This window comes from Parasteatoda tepidariorum, chromosome 1 (genome assembly GCF_982258835.1).
Source record: "Parasteatoda tepidariorum strain Cologne lab strain chromosome 1, Ptep-v5.0, whole genome shotgun sequence".
Lineage (NCBI taxonomy): Eukaryota > Metazoa > Arthropoda > Arachnida > Araneae > Theridiidae > Parasteatoda > Parasteatoda tepidariorum.
Window position 1 is genome coordinate 34,076,152 of NC_141755.1, and position 16,119 is coordinate 34,092,270.

Sequence of the window (16,119 nt, forward strand, 5' to 3'; positions counted from 1 at the left end):
TATCAGAATTTCATGGCATTTGATGATTGCCTTTTCGCAAGTTATTGATAATTTTTGGGCCCTCATACAGGTTTTTTATACACACTGATATGTTTAATAGGATGCTCTAAATTCAAATTTTAGTTATCACTATTTGATGGGTTCAATTCGCAACTGTTCTGTAACAGTTTCTCGCTATTTTATTATAGGTTTTCGGCCATTGCTTAGCATTTTATCAACCCCTTCCTCTTGATTTTTCAAAATCCGATATTTCGAGTTCAATGTTTAAGATGTTTGATTCGTGATGATTCCGTTGTAGTAATTTCCCTTACTCTGGTATTGGGTTAGAAAAGTTCATGTTGATTCTTTAATACAGTGAAACCTTTAGGGAGAGACTACTCCCTGTTTTTAAAGAGTGCTTAAATGTGCTTATTTTTAATTTTAAGTTTCTTAACCCTTAGAGGTGCTTTTTTAATTCATGGTTTGTAAAAAGTGCTTAACCATCTTTTAAAGTTTTTTTTTCTTTGCCATATCGATTGTAATTCTAAATTACAAAAAAATCATATTTTCAAAATTTTCTCTGCAATATTTATCAGAAACTAGATATTTTTATCATGATTATGTAAAGATTTTGAAAATGTTTTCTAATTTTATTGATTGTATGCTTATAAATTAGAACTTTAAATGATGGAGATTTTTTTATTACTGCACATATCCTAGTTATGATTTTTTTTTGAAAGTGTTTAAAAATATTTTTTGAGTGCTTAGAATAGAAAGTACTTAAAAGGTGCTTATTTTTTGTTGAAAAATTTGGCTTCACACCCTTACTCATTGATGGAGATTCATACTTATGTATTCTGTTGATTTCAAAATTGTTATGGAAGGTATGATTTTTCACAAACTATTTTGGTTAGTGTCATTTTCTTGATGCGAATATGAAACTTCTGGTGATGTCATGGAAAGACAGATCTATGAATAAATTTAGCCTTTATGAAAATTATCTTAACTGATATAATGTGTAAAATAATTATCAATTATGAATGAATGATTTTTTGAATTAATAAACATTGCTTTTTGTTCCAGTTTGTGTTTAATCTTACATCATAAAAATTTGTTAGCTTTAAAAGATGAAAAGAAGTTTGTTTGAGATGCTTGTTTTTCTTTTTTTCCTTCTAAAATAGCTTTTAACTCTGAAAATCATTGATAGCATTGTCTTTAATACACCTTCACTGCTACATGAGGTTGTTTCGTCAAAAAGCGATCTCTAAATAAGAGCCTGGCATAAATATTTTGAATATATTTTTATCTGCTTATGTTTTGATAATATTTTTTCCTTATTTGACCTTTTCTGGATTTGGGTGCAAATGTTTCCCAGGTCACTGGAAGAGGGTTTGAATCTCTTCAACATAGTCTGTGGAAAAATTCTGTCTCTCCCAAAGTGATCCCTACTTATAGTAGTCTTTCCTGGAGGTGTTATTGACTAAATATCTCCGCATGAACTTCCAGACATCTTAATAGTTCATTTGACTGTTATTTATAATTTTGTCAGCATTTTTGTTGATGGTTTTTCTATTCTCCGATATTTTTATAAGGTTTAATAAGACGTCAAATTTGAGTTATCACTTCTTTACAGGGTTCGTGATTTTTTTGATTTTTTTAAAAAAAATCAAAAGAATCAGATTTTTTTGATTTAAATCGGATTTTTTTGATTTAAATCAGATTTTTTTGATTTTTATTCAAATACGCTGTAAGAACTTTAATTTATGATTAAAAAAAATTATAAATGTTAAATCAAATTAACTTAATATTAAAACTATATTGTAACAATATTTTAGAAGCTCTAACTAAAATAATTTTTCATTATAATGCATGGCTTTGAATACATAGCAACCATTTTGAAACAAATGCATGATTAAAATTTAAAGACTAGATGAAATAGAGAATTTAAATACTGCTTCAGGGGTCTGTCTGGGTTTTTCTGAGAGGTACCTTTCTTGTGAAAATTAAAAATTATATTAAAAAGTCCACACAAATATAGCAAAAATATGGATTTATTGTTTCTTACGAGACACAAAAATAAAATTTTAAGAAAAAGTATTTTGTGTGATTATTCTATCATTTTTCCTAAAGTTGAATTTGTAAAGGTACCGGCTTGGACAGACCCCCTGTGCTTTAACTATTAAAACAAAGTTTCAGTTAGCAAACCATAACTTTAATTTAAAATTGTGATTTCATTTTTTTTTTCTCTTGATTTTTAAAATGACAAAATAAATGTAGCAGACTGTGTTTATAAATGTAGTCATTCATCAAAAAATAAATATTTAATCTATATATTTTTATATTAAAATATTCATTTTTAATTCTATATCAAAATAGATAAGTTAAGCTAAAAAAAAAAATTAGAAATTCTATGTATTCATTGGAATTTTTTTTCGCAAAATTTCTTTATCAGATAATGTCAAAGATACTGTAAACATATTATGACAAAAAAATACCAGTTAATAACCCTACTGCATCAAATAGACTTCGAAAGAGTTTGAAAGGGAAGAATGACCCTATATTAGGAAAAAAAACATCTGAATTCATCAGCCCCTTTTTTTTCTTTTTCTGTTTTTGGCGTATTAGGGTAATTTCTTTTTAATATAACCTCAAGCTTCAGAAATATACATTTTCCACCAATAAAATATGATGTAGATTTTAATTCACGCTTTTTCATTCAAAAGGTAGAATTTTAATTAACATTATTGTATTATTTTTTGAAAAAAATTCATGTTTATTAATTACTTTCTACAGCTATGCAAGTCTATATTAAGACAGTATTAAATGTTTACTTTAATCTGTACTTTCAATCTCAAGAATCAATATTTTTAAAAATGTAATTACAAATGTGTTGGAATTTAACACACACCAAGAAAGTAATTTCGTTAACTAAAATTAATTAATGCAGCAATTTATTTAAATTAAATTTTAATGCTAAGAAAAGAAAACAATAAAAGTATCAAAAATTTAAAACATTGTTTTTAAACTTTTAAAATCAATACATATAGATAAAAAAAATTAGTTGATTTAAATCAATGATTTTTTTAAAAAAATCATTTGATTTAAATCAACGAACCCTGCTTCTTTAGGCTTTGTTTTTTTAAAAAAAACTAGTCATGAAATAAAAGTAACAATTAACTATTGAATCAGATTCTTAAAAAATCTAAAATCTTGAAAAAACATTATAAAAAATTGGCAAGAGACTCAAGACCATTTGATTTGCGATGATTCTGTTATAATTGATGTTTGGTGATAGTTTTTTCATCTGTTATTTATATTTTTCACTTTTTTATGTGCGTCTTTTCAAACTGTGATGAATTTAATACATTATGACGACACACGAATTTTGAATTTGTTATAACTTCATAAGGCATTCGATTCGCGACAAATTTATTGCAAATCCATGACGTTTCTGATCATTTACACTTTTTCCTCGCATTCTGATAATTGTTATAGGACATTAATATGATGAAGTTTTTTTACTTTAGTTCCTTTTTGACAGTTTGAATTCAATAGAAGGGAAAAGGATTTTTTGAATATAGGTAAGGGAAAGAGTGCCCTTTTCAGTTTCTAGCTCCCTGTCCTCTATGAGGTCTAGAATGAATGCTGGTTGTACTCATTGTTATTCTAAATTAAATCGAAATTTTTTAGTATTTAGGTTTCGTTTTGTTCATTGTCATCTTTTTCTTACTCATTACAGTAATTTTCCTTGTATTTCATCAATGCCTACCTCTTTATATTTTGGTTTTTAAACTATTTTGAACATATTTTGTTAAGTTAAGTTTAATCCAGGAGTGATTGTAATCCGTTGTTTTCATATCCTTCTAGGTTTAGAAAGCAGGTGTAGGGCATCTCATTTTTCTTTTAATTACGTGAAATTCTGCATATTTGAAGACTATTTATTCACGAATTTCGGCAAATCAAAACTAATCAAACAAATGAAGTCAAAATTTGAGGAAATTTTCAAATCTAAAATTAAATTTTGAAACTTTCACTAAGTTTGTTACTGAAGCGTTTTTATACATGGCAATCTTCTGCCAATTTTATTCTTTTAGTTTGTCAGAATTTTCACCGATTTTAATTTTTGAGACCACACGCTGGAATCTGCTAATATCATGATTCATATTCGCACGGTTTTAATATAATATACCGATTTTTGTATTTACCTGATTTAAAAGTTTCGCATTGTGAATCGTTTTTACACGATTTAAAAATCATTCACAGTGATCAGTGATTGCATTTACTTAATTTAAAAATTAAATATTGGAATTTGTTTGCACTCGTTTTAAAAATCCAGCATTTTGATTTTGATTCACAAGTTTTTAAAATTCAATATCGAGATTCGCACTCACACATTTGCAAACCTGCCAACTTTTACGCATTTGGCGTAAAATTTTATTTTGATATTTAAAGTGGTAGTAAATATATACTTTTTCTTTTATAAACTTAATTTTTAAATGATTTTGATCACCACTGTACTTAAAAAAATTAAGCGTATATATTGATATGTGTTGCTATCATGGCTGTCAGCTTAAGCTTTTTCAAATACAACGTATTTTCTGGCTTAAAAAATAAATTTTAATTCCATTTTAATACCACTGGAAAATATCAGAATGGAAGGGATTAAAAGTTGGCAGGTATGCATTTGTAATATCGATTTTCGTTACACTTTGAGATTAAATTACACTTGGAGATTTGTATTCTTGTTGTCTAAAAAATTTTTACAATTCTTGTAAGAAATTTTTACAAGAATCTTGACAATCTTAAATTAGTTACAATAAAAGTGTGATATTCTTCATTGGTAGGTAATTTAATTACAAATCCTAGTTCAAAAACATGTAGAGTAAATAAATTTATCAAGTTTTTGCTCGTAAAATTTTTTGGGTTTCTCACTTGTGTAGCAATCACCCCTATATGATCTTTATCAATGATAGTTTTTCCCTTATAATTGAATACCAGATATCATTTTTGCCTTATATTTTCATATTTATGTATGAATAATTATAGCTGTTTTCATTTTTTCTTTGCAGAATGTGGGACGACGATTTTGAACCAGCTTCAACTAATAATGTAAGTTTTTTAGTTAATACTAATTAGCATTTTTTAACAAAGCAAAATGAATATATTTTACTGTACGAGTTAGCAAAAAAAGTGAAGACTAGAGTGTGTAATATAAGAAAAATAGTGGATCTATTTTATTTCAACCAAAATAAAAAAAAGGGACAAATATATCACAATTCTTTTGCCACTAATCTGAATTTGTATCAAAATTCCCACTCACTTTAATTTTTTATTAAGGAAAATGCAAAAAAGTTCACTATTTCTGAAGTGAACTATCTTTTAAACTTTTGAGATTTCAGATTCCTTTTTTATATCTATTTCAAATTCTATCTGAAGCCAGTCATTATTGATTTTTTTAATTCTCAAATTAGAATAGAAAAATCGGACATTTCTTTCCCCTTTGATATGCAAGAAAGACATTTTTTCAGTATAATTTTACAGAATAAAATTTTTTCTAAAGTTTCTACAAAAAAGAAATTTTCTTACCGTGGAAAGTATTGCTTTGCAAGGACTCTGAACTCATTTTATTAACTGAATTGTTTTTAATTTTAATTCATTTTTTGCAACCTGAGCAAATATACAAAACTTTAAAAAAAGGACTAAACTAGGAAATTCTTATAAGATCAATGCTATTCACTTTGCCTTCTAAATACATTTGCAGAAGGATACATTAAAAATTTTAAAAGTTATATTAGCTATAAGAAAAAGGTTCTTCGGTTAGTAACGAACAATCATCTTATCTTACCCATATTTTGCTGAAAATTAAGCTAGCAAAATAAGATTTGTGTGAAGCAAAGCATTCAGTTAAAATTGAATCTATAAAATTTTTCTTAAATTTCAATGATCAAATGTATATTAATTAACAGATTATATGAAACAGGTTGCATTGTATTTTATTGTAATAACAATTGTATTTAGTTAGCTTATATAGTAAATGATTTTTTCTTTTAGAATTCGAATGGAGTAAATGGTTCCCAGAATGGATTCTAGTAAGTATTTATAGAATGTTTTATTTTGATAAGGAATTCTTTTATAGTTATTGTTAATAGTGATTGTAATTTTTATAATTGTTAATTAAACTGAGATGTTAAAATCATGTGTTTTCTTTTTTTGATTAGTATTTCCTGCATACAGAAATGTAAATATTTTTTTAATACCTAAATTTAATGAATAAAAATTAAACTATATATATTTTTTTTAAACAGAATCTTTTTTTAGTCATAATTAATATTTTTGCCGAAAAATTTAGAGATATTATATATTTATCAAAAATTACTTGCTATATGGCTACAATACATTTTTAACACAACTTTATGATTTTAAGGTCAAGACTATTTTGTAGCTTACTTTTTATTAAATTCTGCTTCTAGAAGCGTTGTATCTTTTATTTCTCTAATTTGTATGCATAATGTCAATTATTTGAGCTTCTGACAGGCTTCTGCTTTTTTAGTATATTTACTAAATTAAATTGTGAAGTGTTTTCATAATCTTTTTGGTGCTAATTCATGAATACCTCAAATAAGCTTACGAATTTCAATTCTCGTGCTCGTGCCATTTCAATATTTTTTATTCTAATTGTGTCACATGACTGTTACAGCTTTAGTAGCATTCTAGCAATAGTTTACATTTGTAGTGTATAATTAGTGGAAAGTTATTAATAAAGAAGGGCAGGGTGCTTTCTCTGTAAAAAGGGTTTAAAGGGAAATAAAGTTTTAAAGTTTAAAATCGCTTAAAACATATTTAATATACCCTGAAAAAACACTTTTTTCGAGGGTTTAACCAGTAACTTGCTTGTAAATAACTCAAAGCCACCTCCAAAAAAAAAAACTATGAAATGTTTTTTTTTTTTTTCCTTTTTTTTTTAATAATGCATTTGGCTTCTTGGTGATTGCAATTGGTGTGGCAGATCTTGAAACTGAAATATCCCCATATCAGCTCTAATTAATTATATTCCATATTTAGTGAATGTCTTAATTTTTAATAAAATTTGTATTTGTTTTAGTGTGGGAAGAGGCAGAGGATTTGGGAATATGTCTTCAATGAATGATGCTCTTCCTGAAATTGGTATGTAATTTTTTTCCTGCAAAGTAATTTTCTACACAAGTAAGAAGTAAGGTTAAAATTTTGCCCAGAAGAAACCTATTTCTTCTTACTGAAAAGTAATTGATTACAAAAATTTTTTGCAAATAAGAATGATCACAATTATGTATGCATATAAATTACAAGCTGTGTTTTTTTTTTTAAATTGCAGTTAAATTGCAAATTAACTTCAGAGATTTTTAAATTTGGCCCCTTCAATAGTTTTCTTCCAAGAGTCTGGAAATTTCCATTGCTTATTAATATTAGAGGCTATCATCTTAGTAGGCCTTGGTTTGTTTCTTTCTTGCACTTGTATTAACGTTTTACATATAATGGAAACCTCTTTCAGCTGCAGCAAAGCTTACTGAATTTAATAAACAAGGTCCACCCTAAGCATTTATCAACTCACCAAATATGATAATAATGTGAATTTTGCAAAGCAAATAGTGTTTTGGTGAGTAAGTGTTGGCAAGTAATTTCTTAGCTGCTACTATCCAGAAATTCCTGTATACTCCACAAGCTCAGAATAAACAATATGGCTGTTTTCCTCCTTCACTGTTGAATGTTTGATGCCACATGATAAAATTATTGCTTTCACGTAGTGTTTGTATACAATTAAGTTTAGTCTCCTGATGGAGAGCAGTATTTTTTAATTTCCACTCGGCACGCTTTGCCGAGCCGGACAGCCCTGTATCATCTGATGACAGGAAATTACAATGTAATTGTCAGAAATCAAATGTTGTAATAACATTGTATAAAAAATATCAGAAGTTTAAAAAGAATATGAAAAGGAAGGGACTGATGAAATTATGAGTAACTACCGAAAAACCTATAATAAAACAATGAGAAATACTGATATAATCGCAAATTGAACAAATCATAGTGATAACCCAAATTTCAATTTTGAACATTTTAAATGATGTGAAACTAAGATGGAATTGCTATGAATCGAACGCTTCAAAGAAGTGAGAACTCAAGTTCAGAGCATAGTTCCAAAAAGGCAGCATCAAAGGCTCTAATTGTCACGAAGTGAACACGTTATAAAGTGATAACGCAAATTTGGAATTTGAGCTGCAACTTTATGTATCGTATTAGGTATATCAAATTTAAAAAACAGAAGACGTAAGAAAACTGTCAAACGGGTAATTATGGCCGGAAAACTATTTATTGCTGCCCAAGAAAGGAATCCGGAAACCACAAGAATTTACAAAATATTGGCTCCTATAGTTTTTTCCCTTTAATATATCAGCACATAATCTGGTTCAAAGGACGTGCAATGCGTAATTTTTTCTTTAAAGAACAAACGTGTGTCCTGTCCCCCAAAACCCACCAACCTTACATTGCACAGAGTATACCTTTTCCTTTTTTGAAATTAAGTGTTTTTACAAAAATAAAGAGATGTTATTCTTCAAATCGTTCTGATAATTCATGGTGCATGGTTTTTACAGTATAGTATGTTTTAGTGCTGAAAGATGCTTATTTTCATTTACTATTTAAAAACTGCTTGATATTCCCTTTATTGAAAAGGAAATTTTTATTTCTTACATGTCTATTTTTGCCATGTATTATGCAAAACGGAGGTTTACACATTGTTCTATTAAGTGTTTTTGCAATCCGTTAAACTACAATCTATTTCAGTGTACTGTTCGATCCATAGCGTATGAAATTTGAAATCTCCAATCATTTTACATGTTTGATGGAATACTTAGATTCCATGTGCATCTACTGAGCTGGGTTCAATGAAATACCAACACTCTCATGTGCAACTCTGCTGTATTTTCCCACCTTCTGAAATCGAACTGAAAAATTGTTCTTTTTATATTGGCTGATAAAAATCAAGAAAAGTTTTTTTTTGTCAGAAACTAGTTATTTTATGATTATGTAAAGACTTAAAAAAATTATTTTGCATTTTATTAATGTAAATAGTACTTAAAAGGTGCTTATTTTTTGTTGAAAGATGTAATACACACCCTGTAATTGGTTTATTTACAGTGCTTTAGCTATCTAATTCTATTCAAGTTTTCCTGTATTATGTTAAATAGATCAATGTTTTATTTAAATTTGTTACTGTCACAAATTTATAAATATATATGTAAAATTAAATTTTTTCTTGAATATGTTTAAATTATAAAAGCTAAGCTGATTTTTAAGAAAGAAAATTTCCAAGTTCAAATCAAAATTATATTTTAATATATTAACAGATTTGTGAAATATTTATCTGAATTTCAAATTGTCTGTAACCATATTTTTTAATGTAATTCAATTAGTTTTACTCTAAAGTAAAGATTTCTAATGAAATAAAGTTAATCTTGTTCTTAATAAAATGTAGGAACAAAATCCAGTGATAACGGCTGGGAACCCGTGAATACTCAACCATCATCAGGTTGGCAAGATGATGGATGGGATGAAACTCCTTCAAACAACAATCAGAATTATTCTAGCAGTAATAATTATAACAGTTCAAACAGCTATGATTCTAAACCAAGAGGTATTATTAATTTTTGTTATAATTGTATCTGGCTGCCTTATTGAATCGTGTCATTTTGAATTACATGGTGTATAAAAGCTTATTTTTTATTTTTAACCATACAATTTCTTTATTATAGCATCTAATAATTGCATCGAATGAAAGACATTTTACTTATTGTCCCTGTGGCAGAATCATGGCGACATTGTCGCAGAACTTTACAGAGTTCTTGCAGAAAGATTTTTCTTTTGAGAAGTAAAAAATTTTGGTTTGTTTTTCATCAGAAATTTCCACGCAAAATTCGAATCGCGCATTTAAATAATCACTTTTTGAAGCCCTCAATTAATGCCGTTATCGTTAATCCATTTTGATTGTATTTTCATCAGTTATTGACATTGATTTTCACGTGGCGTTTAGATGTCCGGATGTATTTCAAGTAGGTGATATGGGAAATTCGAATTGCGCATTTGATCATTTACTTTTTAAGGCAATCATTTTATCAATTTTTTGGGCATTTATTGCTTTTGATTTCCACATTGTTCTTAAAACCCGATATTTTTCATACGGTGTTATTTTCTACAACAATCAAATCTGAAAATGAAACATTGCATTTGATTAACACCCTTCTGAAGAGTCCGATTCGCATGATTTCATCGTCGATCTGTTTTTCGTTTATTGCTGCTACAGATTTCATTATGTTGAATTATTTTTTTAATGTAAGATGATTTGCAAAATGCGATAAAGGAAATAATTAGTGCGCCCTCCAATAATATGTGAGAATATTGCCCATAGATTGTTTTTTTTTTTGTTTTTGTAAACACAGCGTTTTAATTACCTTTAATTAGCAACATTCATCTTTGGTATTATTGAATGTACATTGCAGAAAGATATTAGTGCTAGAGAATTTTGTCGCAGAAAGCCCGAAAAAATTCTGTCACTGGGCTTATTGTATTATTATATTTCAATAAAACTGTATTAAAGGAAACTCTTTCCACCTAAATAGTCTGCTTAAGACATGTAATAAGTAACAAGATTAGCTGTCGTCACATGTCTACTCAATAAAGTGGCCATCGAATAAAATAAAATAAAAATTACCATCATTCGCAACTCACTTGCTTAATCTCTTTTTGTCATTTGACATCCCCATAGAAAATTTTCAATAACTAGAAACAGTTTTCAATAACCTCTGTTTATTTTTTAATAAAACTTTTCACGATGTGTATGGCAATGAATTTTTTATAAGGGGTCATTGGATTTTTATTATTTTTAAATCTATTTAAATGAAGGGATATGTAATTAAAAACTTTATTTTTATGCACCTGGATTGTTGACAAAGCTAACCACAGATGACGCTAGGGGTTAAAATTTGTCGAAAGACTTCCCGGTCGCTTCTAATTGATTTTTAAGTCAAAACGTGAAATAAGTGATAACAGCCAAATAACTGATAACACTTAAAACATTCCAAACTTTACACTTTCTGTTGTGATATTACTAGTTTTCCTACATTTGTTTTTGGCTTACAGTCAGTTAGAATTTATAGTTGCAGGAAAATCTTATGAATGGTAAAATGATGCATAATTTAAACATAAATTACATTAACTAAACTTTTAGAATATCGGCCTGTTCACGCATCACCTCATAAGCGGACGGATATACAGGAGTTTTTCTATGTTTCTTCTGGTTTTAGGAAGCTTGTTATTGTTTACCTTTAATCAACCATCCATATACGAGAAGAAAATGAGTACTAAGAATACTATATATTGAGGGCAGGGATGAGATTTTTCCGCTTTTTTTTACTTTTGTGTCTCGAATATTCGCCTTTTTATCAAACTCCTAAAAGTTTCTCTTTTTTTAAAATTTTTTTTTTTTAAAATAAAGATTTTGCTTTTTCGAAAAATTTAGTTGTTGAAATAAAAGACTTGTATTTATTTCCGATTTTCAAAGATAAACAGAAAATTCAACCTACATATCTGTCAATCCTTTTACATTTTAGCTATTTTCTCTGCTTTTACGCACAGAAGATAAGATTTTCCTCATTTTTACCCGCCCGCCAGATAGTTCCTAGTTTCGTACTTCAAGCTTTTTAAAAGTCTCAAGCCCGGAATTTGCTAACATTTCGATTCTTATGCACATAATTTGAATATACTACAATATGATTCTTATTTACGAGATTTAAAAATCCAATATCACTGTTTGTATTTACAAGTTTTTAAAAACCTATGTAACGATTCGTATTCACACGAGTTTAAAATCAATTATTCCGATTCTTGTAAGAAGTAGGTTTTTTTAAAATTAGTTACTATAAATGTGACTGTTTTTCCATCAACAATTATTAGCATATATAGGCATATTCAAAACTTACATTCTGTGCTTGCAAAGAAGAATGTGACAAAGGCAGATAAAGAAAGAAAAAATAGGATTTGTGAAAAGATGGGCTAACGACTAAATTAATCACCCATCTGTTTCCCCTCAATTATAAAATTTTTTGTGGAAAGTTTTTTTAACTCAGCACCGAATAATGCTGCTGTTATTTATGATATAAAATGCAAAATTCTCATCATATGAAAATAATTATCTAAACAGTTGCTGTTTATCATGTAATTTTTTCAAACTAAAATCGCAATTTTTGTTCGTTATCTTAAATTGTCAGGAATTTATTATTAAACAATTGCACACGCGTAAAATTTACTCAAATGGAAATTCAGCTTTTTTGCCTTTTGGCCAATCTCATCCCTGTGAGGGGAAAAATTTTGGATAATTTCTCCTTACAGCAATCACCCTAAAAAACATTTCTAAAGAAGTTTAACAATAGAACTTCACAAAACATCACAATGATTAAGGGGTAAGATTTATCTAAAATAGTGGAATTTGAAAAGGAAAATCAAATAAGGCAAAAGAAGAAAAGAAAAAAAACAAAGAATATGAATATGTAAATAAGACGGTTGCAGAAATTCTAATGTTAAATTAAGAGGCTTTATTTTTCAGAGTTACAATATTTCATTTTGATACAGTAGTTTAAAATTGTTAATGAGAAAAACACATGTTCTGTTTATGAGTCTAAAATCAAGCCTATTGTATACTTGATTTTTTTTTTACCCGGAAACCATACTTTGTGATAACAATATGTATATTATATGTTAAAAAAATTAGAAAATTTAACAATTTAGAAGCACATGTACTTTTAACGTTCAAATTAACATTAATTTAGAATAGAAATATGAAATTTATCAGATCATGATTAAAATACAAAAAAAAGGGGGGCATTGCTTACTTGCACAACATGCTTTTTATATTAATTCAAAAATATGACACAGTATACTTAAGTTTTTGAAAGCATTAAAAGGATACTTTAAAATTGATGCAAAATAAATTATTGCTTGTTTGAGACAGTGCCAGTAGCAGAATTTACCGAGTGAACCTGCAACACTATCTTCAGAAATCCTAATTTGTTTGCAATTTCAGCATAGTCAAAGATTAGTATTGTAAAAATTCTGTCTTATCTTGCAAGTATTTGAATTTGAGTTTTATGCAATGATTGTTCTTTGTGGTGTTCTCTCAATTAAGCTATTAGAAACAAGATTAGAGATGTTTTAAAAAGGATTCTCCAGGAATTTTCTCTTTTGTTTGCTTTTTTTTTTAATAAAAAAAAAAGCTTTGATAAAAAATGAGCAGAAGTATTCTGCTGCTGTGCTCGGAGGATTTCTGCTGACAGACTCACAGAGCTAGTTCATTAAAATTCATTCCTTAATATTTTAACATTATAAAGTATTTGTAAATGAAAATTTATAATCTTATTAATATGAACCTTGCTAATTTTGTGTGCCAAAACGTTTTGATAAAATTATAAATCTTATTTTGGTAAAACTTGGAATATTTTTTAATTGTGGGGTCGCATTAGATATTTTTTTTTTTGTCAGCAAAATTAAAATTTCTTTTGAATAAATTTTTAATATCAATTTAAAACATCTCTAAGTGGGCATTAGCATATTTTAATTGTATTAATTACATATGAAAGTTAACTGTTTTACTTACCTGTATAATTTATTATAGAATATTCTAAGACCTACAAAAATTCATCTTATGGTTATTCAAATAGCGAGTCCAGAAATTTTGACAGAAATACGAGTAGGTTTAACAGAGGTACATCTCAGTCTCTATTTGCTTGGAAAACCTGTGTGTCACCTTGCTGCTAATCCTACCTTTACCTTCCTTTTGCAATAAATATTGAAGTGCAAGTTTTGTTTGCTGAATTCAATTCTGTCATAGCATTGTTTGCTTAAAATTTTATGTTTAGCTATTAAAATTAGCAGTGCTTAGTAAAATAAAACTTAAGTTATAACTTAATATAAAGCTCACATACTTTTCTTGCTTAAGATATGGATATAATTGTTTGCTGATAAGTATGTAACTAAATACAAAATCTAAGTAATTGGAATGGTAAAATTCACGAAATCTCTTGGCTATAAACATACCAAGCTATTAAGCTTCCGTGAAACATGGTGTTTAGGTAAATTTCTAATGTATATTTTAATTTTTACTTTATAACGTTCTTACCACTATGTTATTCTGTCAGGATAGTAAAAATTTCTTATTTTCTAAGTAAGTTGTGTAGAAAACAAACTCTTATCTCTCAGAAATTCAAATTAGGTGAAAATGTTAAAAGTAGTTTCAAGTCACCCAAGATACTTATGTTAGTTAATAATATTTCGACTTGTACACTGAAATTAAATTACTTATTTCTTTATTAAAAAAGCTTGCATAAAAATAGTTTCTATTTTTGATGTAGTACAGTACACTCTCGATTATCCGTGCACGGATTATCCGGTTTGCGGATTATCCGTGCTCATTCCAGAGTCCCACAAAAAAATATAACGAGAGACATTTTCAAGATTAAAAAAATTTGATTCATGAAGTTATAACACTACCAAATTTTTGGAAGCAATATTCGTTATTGGATTGCAGTATATGGAATATCAGCAGCATGGTCAAAGGTAAAATCGTCTACGTTATCTATCACGATCTTGGAGAAAGATCATATCGCTTGATGAACAATCCTCTTCAGATGTTCAAGAAAAATATGATAACATTATTCTCGAACAAGCAAAAGAAATCGAAGGTTTTGAAATTCTTGATGAAGAAAATTTAGAAGATTGGTTTCTAAGTGATGCATGTGAGCCTGGCTTCCAGTATTTGACTGATGAAGACATCGTTATATTGTTAAATCAAATAGTGATGATAGTAACTGATGCAGAAGTTGTAGTAAATGAATGAAATACAATTTCTCATTCTGCTGCTCTGTTGAAACTTTATTAGATTATATGGGAGGATTTGATTACGGTGACATTACTGCGGTTCGTAAAATATGTGCATCGATATATGGCGAAGATGCATTACACATTTTTTTAATAAGGAAAATTCCTAGTTAGATGTTATGCATGCAAATGTCAGTAATTTTTATATTTTTTGTACTGATTTTGAATTTTTCTTTAATAAAAGGAGTTTTCGGGTTATCCGTGTTTTTCGATTGTCAGTGCGACCTGTCCCGGTGATTAACCCGGATAATCGGAAGTGCACTGTATTTGTAGCTTGAAACTTACCTCCTCTGTTTGTTCTTTCCTGTATTTTGTTCGGTGAAGTGTTTTTTTTTCCTGCTACCTTTTGTATCAATTTTTTTATTTTATTCTTGTTTTAAATATGACATGTTTAATATGTTTTTTATCCTTTAAGCTTCAAAAAGTTAATTTGTTGCACAGATTTAATATTTTATTGTGGATAAATATCGATTCTGAAAACTAATTTTAAAACTGGATTAAGTATTTTAATGACTTGCTTTTTTAACATATTTTCATTTTGCTTTGCTCCATTATATGAAGTACTTTCTGGTAAGTGTTAAAATGGTTATACTCATCAGTCTACCACAGTATACAATTTTGAATGATCCTGTTAAGGGTTGGGTATTTTTCCCAGTAGCTGTGTCTGGCTTGCTTAGTCTTAAAGTAAAATTTTATCTGGAAAAATTGTCTGGAATATTTACTCAACAAACATAGCTTTTACCAGTTTATGAAACCTAGAAAAGTCTATTTTTTATATATACATAGGGTGACCAGATTTTTTCGGGCAATTCCGGGGACACTCATCTCTCTCTCTCTCTCTCCCCCCCCCCCAATTTTATCGACAGAAAAAATTAAAAAAAAAATTTGATCATTTATCTTAAAAAAATTTTTTTTTTTTTCGTTTACATTTTTTTTATAATTTAGTATATAAATTATATCGTTAAAATCGTGATCATAACATTTTTACACAATTTTAAAAGTAATTAACAAAACAATAGTATTGCTTTTAAAATTATACTATTTCTAAACACCGTATTTTTCTGAAGAATGAATCTTCTTTAAAATTTCAGGATTTTTTCGAGTAATTGAGAAAATATGTCACATGAAAAATCAAAATTAATCAGTACAGATAAAACCGCTTTCACTGTATTCAAATCCATT

General features: G+C 28.0%; 1 protein-coding gene across 6 annotated transcripts in view; it reads left to right on the top strand.

Annotated features, from left to right (window-relative positions):
* The window catches only part of LOC107453040 (ATP-dependent RNA helicase DDX4), a 50,624-nt gene that overhangs the window by 16,223 nt on the left and 18,282 nt on the right, over window positions 1-16,119 (top strand). For 2 of the 6 annotated variants that reach the window (XM_071180021.2, XM_071180020.2), the window contains exons 2-6: window positions 5,049-5,088; window positions 6,031-6,068; window positions 7,082-7,143; window positions 9,488-9,646; window positions 13,676-13,765. In XM_071180021.2, coding sequence (XP_071036122.2) covers window positions 5,050-5,088; window positions 6,031-6,068; window positions 7,082-7,143; window positions 9,488-9,646; window positions 13,676-13,765 — 388 coding nt within the window. In that variant the 5' untranslated portion in view covers window position 5,049. The remainder of the gene's footprint in view (window positions 1-5,048; window positions 5,089-6,030; window positions 6,069-7,081; window positions 7,144-9,487; window positions 9,647-13,675; window positions 13,766-16,119) is intronic. The other 4 variants (XM_071180023.2, XM_071180022.2, XM_071180026.2 and 1 more) reach the window with 2 other exon arrangements.